Here is a 15,836-nt window from a genome sequence, read left to right as displayed (position 1 = left end):
TGCTCCCCAGGTCCCCACCACCCAGTAGAGGGCCTGCCACATAGTAGGTGCTCAATAAATATTTAATGAGTTAACGAAGTCCACTTTCATCCTTTCCATTTTACAGATTTGACCACTGAAGCACAGAGAGGTTTAGCACCTTGCCCTGGTCACACAGCCAGGCCCCAGAGCAGCTCTAGAGGAGAGGCCCACTTGGGTATGGTTGGATCGGGCCAGGGTCAGAGGCCAGGCTGGAGGTTCCTGGAGGAAGGAGAAGGGATGATCAGGGGCTGTGCACGCACTGTGCTTCTTTGCTGCTGGTATTGTCTGTGCGGCCAGGCCCTTGGACTGGCCACCAACCCCTGTCCCCCTTTCGCAGATGAGAAGAGCGACTTCCAGAGGAAGGAAGAACTTACTCAAGATCAACGGTGGGTCCTAACATAGTGTCTTCCAGAGATGCAGCCGCCCCCAAAACCTCCCCTTCTCCTGCCTGCATCCCTAGAGAAGCAGGAGCCACAGGAACCACCCCAAAAGGCCAGTGGACAGGAGGTAAGGAGACCTGGGATCTTGGGCTGGCCTTTCCACTTACCCATGGGTAAGCCCATTAAAGTCTCTGGGCCTCAGTTTCCCCATCTGGACGACAAAGGGGCTTGGCTGGAGCCTTCAGCCTACACCATTCCCCAGAGCATGAAGACAGGGCTAAGGGAGCTGGTGGGTAAGAATACAGGCTCCTGAGTCCAAAAGGCATAGTCGAGTCCTGGTTCCAGCATTTATTGCTGAATGATCTTGCTCAGTACCTTCACCCCCTGAGCCTCCAATTCATGGTCTGTAAAAAGAGAATAATAGCATTTTTTTTTTTTGAAGATTAATCGAGCTAATGTTGGGGAGTCCCTGGCACAATGCCAACCAGTCATCACCACCAAATGAGGCTGTGATGTCATGGTATTAGTTAGGGGATGCTGCCCTCTGGAGGCCAAAGGGAGGAACAGCAGGTGAAGGGAGGCCGACCCGCCGCCGGGGCCAGACTGGAACCCTGGTTCCCGGCGTGTGCCCATTGTCCAGATGCGAGGGAGCGACGGGCGCGGGTCACTCGGTATGAGCCTCCACCCACTGGCAGAGGCGACGGGCGTAGCGAGCGGGGCTGACGGTGGAGAAGGTCCGACCTGGGTAGCGCAGCGTCTTCCATAAATGCTCCAGCCGCTTGCGGAGCCCGTAGACCGTAGAGAGATCCACGAGACCCAGGAAATAGCGTTGCTCCGGCCCGTCCAGGATGTGTAAGGCGTTGGGGGAGTCGGGCAGCAGCCGGCGGTTCTGGGATCCCGGCTCCTCCGGGCTCTGTACCCCTCGCACAGACCTGGCGGCCGACAGGTGGGTGAGGCTACTGCCTCCTCCAGGGGGGCCCCAGCCAAAGGGTTCCCGCAAGCCTAGCCCCGGCGCGCCCGCGGTGATTCTGCGCTGACCCTGCGCTTCCTCCGCTCATTCCCACAACTCCTGTGTGCCAGGCCTATGACGTCAGATGAACTGGGAGGCCGAGTAAAGTGTGGATGATGGTCTAGAGTCGCACTGTGCAATACGTAGCCACTAGCCATATGTGGCCGTTGAGCATTAAACTGCGGCCAGTCCCAACTGGGATACGCTCTAAGAGTAAAAGACAGACTGAATTTCCAAGACAGTATGAGAAAAAGAATGTAAAATACCTCATAAATGTTTGTATTGATTAGATGATGAAACGATAAAATTTGGGGTGTATTGAGTAACAAATATATTCTTACAATTAGTTTTACCTGTTTCTTTTTACTTCTCTAAAGAGGCTGCTAGACAATTTAAAACCACATGTGTGATTCGCGTTACATTTCTGTTGTCTAGAGCATTTGGGTCACGCAGACCCTGGCTCTGCATTTTATCCGCCGGGTCACTTTGGGCAAGTCTGGTGTTGGGGTATTTCCCAAACTTCTGTTTGGGGTCGTCCATCTCTGGAGGTTTCGGGGTGGCAGAGCTGAAAGAAACCTTGTGAACAAAGTCCAATTCCGGTTTATAGATGATGTGTGTGTTGGGGGATGGGATGCCTTCCAAATGTATTCCAAATCCGAAGATGCCTTTGGCTGGGTCCCAGTCCCAGCCCAAAGCAGGTTCAATTCCCTACTTCGTCCTCTTGGAGGTGGAGGGAAGTTGGGGAAGTGTCGCGGAGGGAAATAAGCCAATGAAAGACAGGCCCTGCCCAGGCATCGACCAATCAGAACCCAGTGGTGTGGGAGACTGGGCAAACCGCTAGTGTCCTTTGCATTGCGTGCGGTGCGGTGCTGGGAGGGGGCGGGGCGCAGTCTTTTTCTGAATGGGGGGCTGGGAACTGGTAGATGTGGTGCTGGAACAGTGGCAACTTACCAGCTAGCAAATTTCAATATGACAACAACCACTATATGCAAACTAGGGTTTACCGGCTGAATGACGGCTGTAATCTAAGCCCCAGATGGGGGCAGAGGGCAAGGCAGAAGCTGACCTAGTTTGGATGGGCAGATTTGGCTGGGGACCCGTCTGTGCCGCATGGCAGAAATTTCACCCTCTGGTCAGGATGTGGTCAGCCCAGCCACAGGGCTGTGGGGAGCCGTTAATCTGGGTTCTGCCCAGGCCTCACCCATCCCAAGGTCTTCCTCCAAAGGGTGGTTTCGGAGGCCAGATGAGAGGACATCATCTTCCACTTTTCTTTTCCACCCACCAGATGGTTGGGCTTCTTTCCTTAATGTGCCTTCCTTAACCCCCTACTTAATCCTGTTCAGTCACAAAGGTGGGCCTTGGAGGATTGAAATCAAAGCAACCAACCAAGGACTAACATGAATCCTCAGAAGTCATTCTACAACCTCACTTCCCATCTCTGAACCTCACTTATCACATCTCTAAAATGGGAAGGAGCCCACCTTAATGAGGCTCGTGGCCAGCATGCAAAGAACAGTTGCTACTACAAGGCAGGGGGACACCATGATGATGGTGCCTATGGTGATGACCCCAGGGTCCTAGAAGTAGAATCACGGGGTTAAAGGGCAAGGGCTCCTTCTAAAGTAAAAATTAAATAGGTCTGAAAACTGTTCTGAAATCTTCCATGGCCCCACACCCCTTCAGGAAAGTGGGCAGATTCTTTAAATCAGCACCGAAGTCCTTGTCCAGCTGGATCTCCCCTGTTCTGTCCTCTGCTGCTGTCCGCATGTGTCCCCCCACCCTGCCAGCCAGGCTTCTCCAGCCCTTCACCCTACACGTGGACACACGCGCACACGGACACACAAACGCTGCACTTTCCAGTCTCTGAGCCTTTGTCTGTACTGTCTTCCCACCTCACCACCCATCGCTCTCAGGCTCCCGTCACCTCATTCTTGCCCTTGCCCTGTAGGGGGGCCCACCTGGCTGTGCGGAAGATGAGGCTGCTGCCCGGGCCCCTCTCATCCTCGTGGAGGTGCTGGAAGGCCATCAGAAGGCTGTAATCCAGCACGTTGAGCTCCCGGAGGAAGGCGGTGTCCAGTTCCATCTGGTGGAGGAGCCAGCTCCGCTGGGGCCCTGCCAGAGCATCAGTGCCCCCCGCTTGAGTGCTCATCGTGTGCCAGGCAAGGTGCTGAGGGCTCCACACATATCTGCCCCAAGAGGGCAGGTGTCATTACTGCCCCACGTCACAGATGAGGAAACTCATCTGTAACTTGGCCTGGTCGCCTAGTTAGTAAGTCGTGGAGCTAGGATTTGAACTCTGCTCTGCCTGACTCTAGACCCTGGGCTCTTAATGACTCAGGCAGAGGGCAGTGCCAGGGACACCCTTCTGACTTCACCCGCAATGGAGAAAGAGCAGCCACTGACTGTCCCCATGGCTCACCCAGGTCGATGGTCTTGCCTTGAAAGTTGAGGTCCTTCAGCACGAGGACAAGAGGGCTACCCTCAGGGGCTGGCTCCACCCATCGGCTCACCTCACAGCCCTTTATATCATACCTGTGACGGGGTATGACAGAAAGGGGATGACAGAATTCAGGTTGACACAGACTGACACACACAGGGAACCAAGAAACCAGAGCTTCCACTGGGTGGATGTTCAAAGCCTCAGCACAACCCATTCCATTATTGGCCCCATGTCACAGGTGAAGAAAAAGGCCCAGAGTTTTCTTTGACTTGCCCACACAGTAAGTAAAGAATAGAGCCGGGGTGGGGGTGGGGCACCTGGGTGGCTCAGTCGGTTAAACATCCGACTTCAGCTCAGGTCATGATCTCGAGGCTTGGGGGTTCCAGCTCCGCATCACATTGGAGCCTGAAGCCTGCTTCAGGTTCTGTGTCTCCCTCTCTCTCTGCCCCTCCCCGCTCTCACTCTTTCTCTCTCAAAAATAAATAAAATATTTTTAAAAATTAATAAATAAATAAACTAAGAAAAAAAAAAAAAGGCAGAGCAGGAATTTGAACTCGGGCCTTTGGAAGCCCAGTTCAGGCTTTACCCCTGCTTGTGCCTGCCTCTTAGCACCCTGTCATCCCTGGAGCTGTTCCAGACACAGGCATCCAACCCTAGACAGCAGCACCAGGAGGGCTTGAAGGAAGTCCGTGGCCCCAGGGGAGCACTAACGGAGACCCTGCAGGCAGAGTCGGGGTTAGGAGGCACAGAGGCCATGTGAAGTAAGAGGCTGGGTTCGAATCCCTGTTCCTCGCAGAGTAGCTGGCCCTCCTTGTCCTCTGCTTCTCATCTATAAAATGGGCATGATAACCACACCTGCCCCTCAGAACCGTTCTGGGAATAAAGAAGGCAATGAATGCGAAGACTCGAGTGCCCAGTGCATCCTGAGCGCTCAAGAGACGCTGGTCGTGCCTAGCACTGTCTCTGATCCATTAGGAGACCTTGGGGATGCCCCTTCTCCTCCCTGGGCTCCAGTTTCGCATCTATCTAGGGGGGGATGGGTGCTGCAGGTGGCACGTCCCGCGTGGGGCCGGGGCCCTGTGAGGCGACTCACCTCTCAGAGATGCGGCCGGCGGGATAGAAGACGCTCTGCATGATGATGAAGAATTTCTGGGGACGGGGGTAGGGAGTGAGGGAGGACAGGATCTCACCCTCCAGCCGCCCCCTCTGACCCGGCCCCCTCGCCTCGGCCTCACCCACCTTCTTTCCCCGAGCCACCCGCAGACTGTGCACTCCTGGAAGGGGAGAGGGCGCCAGGTGAGGGGCCCCAAACTCGACACCCCTGGGCCCATCCCGCCCTAGGCCCGGCGCCAGGCCTCGCCTCCTTCTCGAGGTCCACCGCCTCCCGAGCCCGCCCCGCCAGGCCGCGCCCCCAGACCTCTTCCGCGGCTTGGGTAGAGGTCCCGACTGGGCCCGGCTCTAGGCAGCCCCAGAGATGCGCGGTCCTCAGGCGTGACTCCACCCACATACCCTCCCCACAAGGGACTGTCAATCGACACCGCCCCCTTTAGGCCCCGCCCATCCAAACACCACCTTTCCCCTACAGGACCATCTAGGACACGCCCCCCACGGAACTATCCGCGGCCGGCGGATCGGTTCCCTCCGCCCGGCTCGGGCTCAGATCCCCTACACCCCCCCCCCCGGGAACCGCCCCACTCCCTACCCTCCTCCTCTGCTCTCTCTTCCCTCCCCCAGCCCCGCAGTCCCGGGTTCCTGGCCGGTCGTACCCAGCAACCGCGCAAGCAGCGAGTGCGGGTGCCGCTGCAGGTGCTGCACGTAGCGGGGCAGGTGGGCGAGCAGCGCCCGCACCTCCCGGCGGCGCTGGGTCTTCAGGAAGAAGCGTTGATCGTGGCTGGGGTGGAGGGAGAGGTCACTGGTCAGGCAGGGCTGGAGCGGCCCCCATCAGGCCCTCTGCCCGAATGTGTATCTGTCTCCCCAGGCCCAGGTTGGAGGTCTCCCCACCTCCACCCTTGTCACCTCCCGTCCTCCCTCTCCTCCTCCGTCTGATCCCTACCTGGCCCTGGCCCTCCCCGACCTTGCCATCCTGTTTCTCTTCTCCGCCTCCCCCCCCCTTCACCCAAGAACAACACTCCCACCCCTTCCCCACCCCTGCTGCCAGCTCACGACAGGAAGAAGCTGGCCTTGCTCTTGGAGGTGCTGAGGAACTGCAGGTAGGGGCCACCTGGGCCTAATGCCGCCTGATAGTCTCCCTCAGCCAGGCCTAGGGAGTGGCGTAGCCAGGCGAAGGCCGGGCCGGCCAGGGTGCCCAGCTCGAAGCCCTGCAGGGGAGGAAAAGCAGACCCAAGAGTGTCCACGGGGGCCAGGTGTGTGCAGTTGGCCCTAGCGTGGGAGGGTCAGGGTAATCACATCCTTCCCACAAGGCCCTGAGGCAAGTCAGCACTCCCACTGCACGAAGGGGGAGACCGAGGACAGAGAAGGAACACCAGTACACGCCCCTCCCATGCAGCAGTCTTGGGCTTCCTACCTCATGAACCTGGGTCAGGACCTCGGAGAAATCCTCCTCGGTGGGTGGTCCCTACAGGGAGGGGTGGAGGGGTTCAGGGCAAGTCTCAGCCCCAGGATCTCCAAGAGCCCTGCCTCTGGCCTCACCACCTTTCCACAGTCTGATTGCTCCAGCCAACCAGCACCAGAACTCAGAGCCTGGTCCATTCACCCAGATGCACGTGTTGGCCAAGTGAAGCCGGAGGCCATCCCAGGGACAGGGGATGGCCTTAAAGCCAAGGGACCTGCCTGACTCAGTGTGAGAGAGGCAGGATCAGGGAAGGCTTCCTGGGGGAGGTGACCTCTAAGGTGAAATCTGAAAGGTGGTGGAGAGGACATGCCTGGTGCTCACAGCAGGGGGAACAGCACTGGTGGCCACCGGGAAGAGCAAGAGGGCCCAAGTGGCTGCAGGAAGGATGGAGTATGGATGCAGCTGGACAGCTGGCTCTTGGACTTGAGCCAGCAAGGTCCTGAGGCCATGCTGAGTACTGGGGAGCCATGTTAGATTGGCAGCAGGCGATGAGAGTTAGAGGACCTCTTGTCGGGCTCCGACACTCTTCCTGGACCTCTAGGTCCATGTGCCAGGACTTGGCCTATGGGCTGTGGTCACACTGTGCACATGTGTGCACACACACAAACAACACACGTGCTTGCTCGGGCTCCGTCCAGCTGCTGAGCTTGCAGTTGGGCGACCCTTTCTGCTGAGCCAGCCTGGCCCCAGCCTGAGCTCCGGGGAGGATGGGCCAGGCTGGCAGGGTGGGGGTGGGGTCCTTTCTCAGCCATGCACCCTAGCAGAGCTAGGAGGGCCTCAGAGACCAGGGAATACAGTCCCCCCTACCCATTATACAGATGGGGACTCTGAGGCCCAAAGAAGAAGAGGCCCAACTAGATCACACACCAACCACCTGGGTTAAGGGGGCCTTCACCTCCCCAACACACACTGGGCTGTGTGGCTTCCTGGCCTCAGCCCCCACCCCAGCATGTCCCTCCCTGCACCCCAAGCCCCTGATTTTCTCCTCTTATAGCCCTCTCATCCCCAGTCCTGCAGTATTAACAAGACAGGGCATCGACGCAGTCTTGCCCTTGGTACTGTTGAGGTGCATGGCACAGATCAGCCACTCACTGTGGGTGGGTGGTCCATGGAGACCTGAGTGGCAGCCCACAGCCCTGCCTGCATCATACATGTCAGCTGGTGCAGCTCATGCCCCGGGCCGATCTCAAACAGGCCAAGGCGAGCCTGCTTGTCTCGTAGACGCCAGAGGAGGCCACGGCGGCCAGAGGTCGAGGTGGCTGGTCTGCATCCAGCCTCTGGGGAGGGGGCCAGGACCTGGTGGCAGGAAACACAAGAAGCAGTGAGCACACAGAAGCATTCCAGAGGGGAAAGACCTGGGTTTGCGTCCCACCTCTGGTACTCGTGAGCCCTCCTGTTATCACTCTCTGCCTCCGTTTCCTCGGTTGCAAAATAGGGAGAATGCTGTTGCCCACCTCACTGGGTGTTGCGATGGGCCGCCCAGTGCCTGGCATGCAGTCAGCACCCAGAATAGAACGATGGTTATTATTATCAGTAGGTAGAGAATGCTTTCCGCAGACAAACCTGTCTCTCACCAGCTGTGTGATCTTAGGTAAGTCACCTAACCTTTCTGCATCTCGTTTTCTCCTCCGTAAGATGAGAACTATAATAACTCCTTCGTGGCAGTTTGAGCTCCATGCCCAGGAACCCTTGATAGTAGGAGCTGTGACGCCAGGGACGGGGGCATCTATTCGACTGGAGTTCCTCCAGGCCGAGCGGAGGGTCAGCATGAAGCTGAGCTCGCAGCAGCTGACCCATTAGTAGTGGGCACCCACCATGTGCCCAGCACTGGCTGAGAGTCTGACTTCCTGACAGCCCTATGAAGGAGGAGCTTTTATAATCACCTCCATTTTCGCGATGAGAAAACTGAGGAAGTTCTCTGGGGATAACCGCCAGACTTCCCCTGCATACCTGCGGCCCCCTGTGGGGCGTGTCCTGGTCCCCGCCCAGGGCAGGACCCCTCCGGGGCTTGGATTGAGGGTCTGTGTCCGCGCTACCCCGGGAGGGGAGGCCTGGACCCTGACCCCCAACCCTTTCCTCTCCTGTCCTCGTTTGGGTCCGCACCTACCTCGCGGGGCCCCGGGCTCGGCGCGGCCATCACCCCCGCAGCAGCTTCCCGGGCTCTGGCCGTGTCCCCGCCGCCGCGCTGCAGGAGCGGGTCCCCGCCCCTGCTTCTGGACCGACCAATAGCGCGGCGCCGGTCACCGCTGCACCCAATCCGCACGGGAGGCGCCGGGGATCGCCTGCGGGTCCCGCCCCCGGGGCTGCAGCATCCTTCAGACCTCGGTCCAGGCCGGGGCGGGGCCGCCGCGCATTGCTTCAGGTCGCCAGGAGGGAAGATCCACCCCCCCCCCACCTCAGTTCGTCTCCTGAAGTGGGGGATTCGGGTCTCGGGGCCGCATGGGAAGGCGGGAAACCTAAATCCACTCCGGCCCACCCACTCTGGCGTGAAATCCCCACCGACTGCCTGCCTCTCGGGTGAGAAAACTAAGGTCCGGAGAGAGAAGTGAGTATCTCCAGGTCACACAGGAAGTCCGGGGCACGCGTTCATTCAGGGCATATTTTGAACACTCCCTTTGGGCCAGGGCTAGTGCTAGGCCCTGGGGATTCAGTGGTGAGAGGGAGGAACACAGCTGCCAGCGTGATCTTTTAAAAGCATAAATCGGATGATGTCACTCTCATGCTTAAAACCTCCAGTGGCTTCCCCCTGCACTGGAACAAAATCCACACCCCTCGCCCCGGCCATGGCCCCAGGCCCATCTCAAACCACTCTCCCTACACCCACCACACAGCCACACGCCCTCCCACCCCCCCCCCCCCCCATCCCGCTGGTCCTTAGGAATAAAATTCTTCCACACCTGGGGCTTTTGCAGGTGCTGTTCCCATTGCTTGAAATCCTTTCCCCTAGGCTCTCATTTGCCCTATTCTTTCTTGTGACCTTGACTGACTCGAAGTGTCCCCAACTCTCATGCTTTTCACATCACCTAGTTTTAATTTTCTTCATCACACTCAACACTGTAGGAAATTGACTTGTGCATTTATTTCTTATATCTTTCCCCCCCCTCCACCCCCAGAATGGGACCACCAGGAGGGCAGGAACCAGGCTGGGTCCATTTCTTGGCTTGGTACCTGGCACAAACCAGTGTTTCACAAGTATATGATGAACTAATGTGAGTAGGATGTGCAAAGGGCCTCTGAGTGCAAAGGGCCAGTGAGTGCAAAGGATGTGCAAAGGGCCAGTGAGTCCCAGCCAGGGTAGCTGGAATGAGAAGGAATCGAACAAGCGACCATGCAGGCTCTCTTAGGCCATCTTAGGGAGGGGAGTGGAGAACCCAGACAAGCATTCTAAATGTGTATGAGAAAGATGCTCAGATGTTCTAGAAAGGCCATGGTTGTCATGCATAGTCACATTGGAGGGAGCAGAGTGGGTGGGCGGGCTGGGGGGAGCGGGTGAGGAATCTTTTGGTGACTTAGGGTAGAGGATGGTGGCTTTGCATCAGGAAGGTGACTGCGGTGGGGGAGGGAGAGAAGGGGAGAATTGCCAAGATTTGAGGTCATGTGGATGGGGGCTTGGAGAAGGAAGGGCAGTGATGTCTGCCAGGCTTCTGGCTGGGGTTAGGGTCACAGGATGATGCCAGTCACGGAAGGGGCCGAGGCATGAGGGGAGGTCCAGATTGCTGAGGGGGCGTCTGAGAGCTCAGATCATGACAGGCTTCATCGGAGGTGCCACTACGGCATCCAGTGGCAGTTAGCTGGTGCATATGCAATACACCGGGGCTTGGGAGGCGAGCCTGGATGAGGACAAGGCCACCCAGGATATGTGGGGAGAAGGCTCGCGACCAAGTCCCAAAGAGCCCAATGTTGTCTCATGGCAGAAGTGGAGCATGAGAATGGGTCATCACAGACACTGAGAGCATCTGAGGGTGCGTCCAGGGGGATGTCACAGACTAACATGGGGTCACCGTGGTCGGAGTGGATCTAGCCCCCCAGGAAGGATGCCGAGCACAGTGAAGGTGAGGAAATCCAGGCAGCAGATGTGGACCCCCTTTTCGGAATTTGGCTACGAAGGGGAGAGACCTGGAGGAAATTACTCGGTTGATGGACAGTCCTTTATATGGAGGCCTGGGGATGCTCGTGAAACCGAGGGAGGACCCCAGTGAGAGGCAGTGGCTGTTCCAATGAGAGGGGGACCATCAGAGACACGATACTCCTGTCACAGCAGGGGGAGAGAACAGAACCCGAAGCCCAGGTCGTAGCTCTGCCTGGACTGGAGGACAGGGGGAAGATGGGCCAGGGGAGGGAAGGGGAGGTGTGCCCGCAGTCGGCCTCTGTTCTCAGATGAGGGAGCCGCCTCTGCTGACTAGAGTGAACATCCAAGGCGTGACAGAGCCTTAAACTAGGAACTGTGGACGGGAGCCTTGGCTGCGCGGGGGGCGGGGTTGATTACCAGGAGACAGGGCTGGGCCTGCGCCAGATCAGTCAACCTGACCACAGCCAGCCCTGCTCTGGTTCCTCCAGCTCTCACTGCCCAGAGCCACGCTAGGTTGGGCTGCTGGGTATAAGAGACGGACAATGGACTTGGCCTTTTCGGGGACTGGCCTGAGGGTCCCTAAAATACTAGTGCGCGCTAGCTGGGCTGGCACAGGGGAGGCTCAGTACAGGCTGATGTGGTTGGCATCTGGCACATTGCCACGCCCCCACCGAGCTCCCATCTGTGGGCTGCACCTGTCTGGATCCACATCTGTTTCAGTCCCCACTTGATCCTGTGTCCAGCACAGGGACAGTCTGGGAGGCGCCTGAGGCACCTCATTGCACAAACCAGGGTCTCCCGACCTGAGACCAGCCCCTCTCCAGTTCCTGAGCAGCCCGGCTTCCCTGGTCAGGGATAGCACAGAGATAGACACATCATCAGTGTTTATTGTTCAGCTCTCCCCAGTAGGCTAGCGCTAGGGCTGGGGGACTGGGCCTCTGTGAGGAGCAGTTGGTCTGGGGGCCCCCTGTGGCCACCCTAATGTGCCCCGAGGCCTGGTGGTAACCCTGGGGCCTGTCATTCCTCCCCTTAGGCTTTCCAGGTCCAGAAGTCCTTATGGGGCCTGGGGCTGTGTCAGACCTGGGAAAGCTGCCTCTGATGAGGAGCAGGACGTGTGGGGAAAGGTCACATGACGCCTCAGAACCTGCCAAGTCCAACATCAGCAGGTGACAAGAGGGACAGTGAAACAAGAGGGTGGGACCCTGAGGAAAAGGTGACAGGGAGCCCGAAGGCGAGGTGGGGACAACCAGCATCTTTCAGGCCCTGAGCCAGAAAGGGGTGAGAGGGAGGCTTCCAAGTAATCCTCCCTCCTGGCTTCCAGAAGGTTGAGCAGGGGAGGAGCAGGCCTGTGTGGTCAGTCCTAAACAGCTCCATCCCACCAGGATGTGTTCAGGGCAGCCAGGCTTGAGGGGGGGCCGCGGTGCCTGGATGCGTCCTATGTGCCCCCACCTTTGGAGGGGAGGCAGAGGAAGGGCCGGCAGCCTCAGCCCCACTGGGCCTTCACTGAGCCTTTTTGGTCACTTTCTGGTTCTTCAGCATCACGTAGGTGATGAACACTCCTGGAATACACAGACCAGAAAGGCCACATGAGATCTGGGCTCCGGGCTGCTGGGAGGCCAGAGCAGGGCCCAGCATAGTGGAAGTGACCTGCACGCGGGGCCAAGCACCCGCCAGGCCAGAATCACCTCCCTGGTCCTTCAGCAAGCCACACGTCTACCCACATGTGTTCAACAAACACCACCAGAGCACCTACCCCGGGCAATTTGCCATGTTTAGTGTTTTTGATTCTGCAGGGAACAAACCCACCCAATGATCCGTCTACTCACCCAATCAACCACCTGTCCGCCCACCCACCTGCCTAACCCACATCCACCTCCCACCCCACCATCCAGTCATCCAGGTGACTCATGCAAACTGCTTTCTTGAGCACCAGCTCAGGGCCACAGCCTGTTCCAGGAGCTGAGGACCTAATAATGATGATGAAGACACACACTAAACCCCGGGGGAGACAGAGAGGGGCAGGAATCATGAGCCAGTGGGTGACGAGGGGGTAAGAGGCGATCGAGGTGTGCACAGAGTGATGATGGTGGTGGTGGAGGGAGTGGGGGGTGGGAAAGGGAGACACCCCACTGGGGCCATCCCATTTGAGACCAATGAGCCTGAGGCATAGGGAAGGCCAGAGGGGCTACTGACTGACAGTCTTGAAGGATGAACAGGAAAATCCCAGGGGATAACTGGGGGAGGGGGGCGCAGCAAGGAGCCTCAAGCAGGTGGACAGCAACTGGCAAAATGGGGAAGCATGTTCAGGGATGGGAGAGGGTTGTGGGAGCTCCCAGCAGACGCCCTGCTCAGCGTTGAGGGAGTGATAACTTACCCACAAACAGGAGCAGCAGGAGGCCAGCGGCCAGTGGGATGGCGACAGCGTAGGCCCGGGGCAGGAAGTACTTGTGGACGACATGCTGGCTGTCAATGAACGGCTGGTATCGGGGGCAGAGCTCTGGTGAGCATTCCTTGTCTTGCCCAGGCCTTCAAGCCCAAACACCACCACCCCCTCCACCTCCGGGGCTGACCCCAGTCAGTGCACTGGTATAGCACCTGCTTTGCTTTAAGATGATGGCATTTGGGGAGTTCGGGTTTGTTTCCTTCATTCACTTACTGAACAGTTGTTCCGTGGGCACTTGCCTGGTGCCTGCCCTAAGTTGGTGCTGGGGACCCGGCAATGAACAGAAGAGGAGGGACTTGCCCTAAGCCACTCACGGCCCAACACCGGGCAAAGGCACGTGAGCAGTTCTCAAGTGGGCTCCAGGTTTTCTTTACTAACATTTCCCTCCAAAGTTCTGCAAGATTTTGCCTTCCAACCACACTGCGCTTCTTAAGCAGTAACCAACCAATTTTCCAACAGGAAAAAGAAACAAAAACAAAAACCTAAAGGCCCTCACAAAATCCGCGGGCATTCATCATACCCAGGGGCGAGCAAGATAACCGGAAGGACTAGAACTCCAATCAAAGGCAAAAGCAAATCAGTAACAGGGCCGTACAGTGTAGTGGTTAAGGGCCTTAAGGGTAGCGGTTCTCGCCACTATACTATACTCTACACTGGGACACCTCTAGCATCGTCCTCATAGCGCTGTTCTGGAGATTTCATGAGACGAAGCAGGCAAAGCGCCTAGCACCGTGCCCGGCACACAGCAGCTTAAATGGGTGCTAGGGGTCGGCTTCAAGATCCGGGGGTGGAAGGTAAGACGAAGGGCGGGGGCAGCACACATACCAAGAGAATCACCCAGGCGGTGTAGTAGGTGAAGATGATCAGGCTAATGGCGACGAGGCCGAGTCCCACCACCTGGTCTGTCCCCGTGGCCTGGAGAAAAGGAGGGCTCAGCTGACGAAGTAACTCCCCCTTCAGGTGCACTACTGGCGGGGTGGCGTCGCAGCCTGCTTACGCTAAGCTTCCCATTCACTCAACAGCCGCAGACAGGCCTGACGAGTATCACTTTGCGGGCTGGGCGAATGCCGGGCCGCGGGATTTTCACTCCTTCACTGGGCCGGCGGGAGAGCGAGCCATCCCGGCTCCGAGTGCCCAAGCCCCCGCTCCGCGCCAGACCCCACTCCCAGCCGCCTCCCGCCCCCCGCACTCGGTCCGGTGCTCACCATCTCCCCGGCGATCCCTCCCCGGAGCCAAAGCCACAGCGCGCTCCGGGTCCGGACCCTTCTGGCCTTGGGCCGCGGGGCACGCTGGGAGTCGTAGTCTTTAAGTGGGCCCGGGATTACGTATCCCAAGACAGGAGGGTGCCGCCCCCCCCCCCCTTCGCATGTCGGGAAATGTAGTTTCCGAGGGCATTATGGGACACGCTGTTCCCAGACGCTTTCTAGTGAAGGGAAACGAGTAGGAGGCTCCAGACTGGCTGGCACTCATGCCGTCCGTCCTGTCGAACACTCCCCAGAAGAAAAACTCCATCTCTAAATATCCCAGGACCCCAAACCCAAAGCGGGCATGGCGTGGGAGGTCAGAAGTCCCATTTTGCAGATGGGGAAAATGAGGCTCTGAAGACTTGCAGATCACAACTCGAATCAGTGGTGGGGCCGAGACCGGCACCCATTTCCTAGTCCCGAGGCCCTAATTGTCGACAGGGGTGCAGAGGGTGTTCATTGCCCCCACCTGGGGTGGGAGGAAGAGGGAGGGTGGGTAAGCCCGCGTCCCCAGGGATGAGGAGGATTCTCACTGGCTGTGAGGGGAGTGCCCCCTTCCGGTCGCCTGGCTTCCCAGGAGACCCTTTCTGGTGTCTTCTCTTCACTGCGGGGATGAGGTCAGGGTGATCCACCGTTTCCTCACCATTTTTGCCTGTTGGGCTCTGCGTGTCCCTGCAGCCCGGGCAGCAGCACAGACAGGTCTTGGACTGAGCCCCCACGCAGGTCCTTCCCCAGTCTGGAACACTGTCTTGCCACAGCTCGAGGGGCTGGCTACCTGCTCCTCACCCATCGGGTCTCAGTGGGATGCCACACGTCCTAGGGAAGCCCCTGGACAGCCGGGCAGGGTTCCCTCCCCTGTGCTCCACAGCCCCCCTGTGTGTCTCCGAGCTAACGCTTGTCACTGAGTTTTCGTTCGCTCATGTACTTGTTGAACTGGCCTGTGGGCTCCCTGGGGATGGGGTCTGTGGTCACTGCTGTATCCCTAGTGCCCAGAACGAGGGGCGGGAGGACGGGGAGACAGACTTGCAGAGATGTGTCTGAACCTGGCGCGATTTGCTCCTGCTGGTGGCATGACTCCTTGGGTCACCTGAGCCGGTCCCTGTGGGGGCTGCACTCTTCGAAGATGATAGGAGCAACTCTTCTTGGCCTACAGCCCAGGGACTTCCCTCTCCATCTCAGAACAGACTTTGGCCTCAGCCAGGGGCCGACTCTTCCCTCCCCAGGTGTGCCGTGCAGAACAGAGGAAGAGACTCAAAATCAGCCTCCAGGGTTTAAAGGGGCCATGAGTGGGTGTCAGCCCAGAGAAGGGGTGCAGACGAGGTCATGCTGCAGCGGGGAGGAGGCCTGGTGGTCTGGTCCCTTCTGGCCTGTCCACGGCCGCGGAGGCTTCCTGCCACTTCTGAGCTAATTAAAGGCCAGGGTGCCTTGCCCTTCTCAGAGCTTGGCCAAGCTGCTGGCTCCTGTGTAACTTGAGTGTGGGGGACAGGAAGTGAGGGGCCTGGGCCTGGAGACAGTTGTGGCCTGGGGCTCGAGAGGAGTTGGGAACAAACTCAGTACCTCCCGTGTCAGGCTGTACACCCATTTTCATCCGCCAGCCCGTTTACAGCTGAGGAAACTGAGGCACAGACAGTTATTTGTCCCTCAGGCTGACTGCTGGG

General features: G+C 58.3%; 2 protein-coding genes and 1 long non-coding RNA gene across 3 annotated transcripts; 1 reads left to right on the top strand and 2 right to left on the bottom strand.

Moving 5' to 3' along the window:
- Positions 1 to 6: 6 nt before the first annotated feature.
- Positions 7 to 2,827, top strand: LOC125150771 (uncharacterized). Its single transcript, XR_007146471.1, has 3 exons — positions 7 to 43; positions 359 to 528; positions 2,754 to 2,827. It is a non-coding gene; the product is annotated as an uncharacterized LOC125150771 (long non-coding RNA).
- On the bottom strand, positions 85 to 8,771 carry PIP5KL1 (phosphatidylinositol-4-phosphate 5-kinase like 1). Its single transcript, XM_047831104.1, has 11 exons — positions 8,530 to 8,771; positions 7,515 to 7,718; positions 6,375 to 6,425; positions 6,014 to 6,168; positions 5,617 to 5,741; positions 5,090 to 5,124; positions 4,944 to 4,999; positions 3,830 to 3,942; positions 3,369 to 3,522; positions 569 to 1,333; positions 85 to 240 (listed from the first exon to the last, which is right to left on the bottom strand). Exons 1-10 carry the CDS (start codon positions 8,557 to 8,559, stop codon positions 1,066 to 1,068), a joined length of 1,191 nt encoding a protein of 396 aa, XP_047687060.1. The 5' UTR covers positions 8,560 to 8,771; the 3' UTR covers positions 85 to 240; positions 569 to 1,065.
- Positions 8,772 to 11,358: 2,587 nt separating this feature from the next.
- Positions 11,359 to 14,224, bottom strand: DPM2 (dolichyl-phosphate mannosyltransferase subunit 2, regulatory). Its single transcript, XM_047831426.1, has 4 exons — positions 14,140 to 14,224; positions 13,760 to 13,849; positions 12,866 to 12,968; positions 11,359 to 12,050 (listed from the first exon to the last, which is right to left on the bottom strand). The coding sequence occupies exons 1-4, from the start codon at positions 14,140 to 14,142 to the stop codon at positions 11,992 to 11,994; spliced, it is 255 nt and encodes an 84-aa protein (XP_047687382.1). The 5' UTR covers positions 14,143 to 14,224; the 3' UTR covers positions 11,359 to 11,991.
- Between the last annotated feature and the right edge of the window lie 1,612 nt (positions 14,225 to 15,836).

The sequence above is a fragment of the Prionailurus viverrinus genome, chromosome D4 (assembly GCF_022837055.1).
Source record: "Prionailurus viverrinus isolate Anna chromosome D4, UM_Priviv_1.0, whole genome shotgun sequence".
Lineage (NCBI taxonomy): Eukaryota > Metazoa > Chordata > Mammalia > Carnivora > Felidae > Prionailurus > Prionailurus viverrinus.
This window is presented reverse-complemented; position numbering and strand designations above follow the sequence as displayed.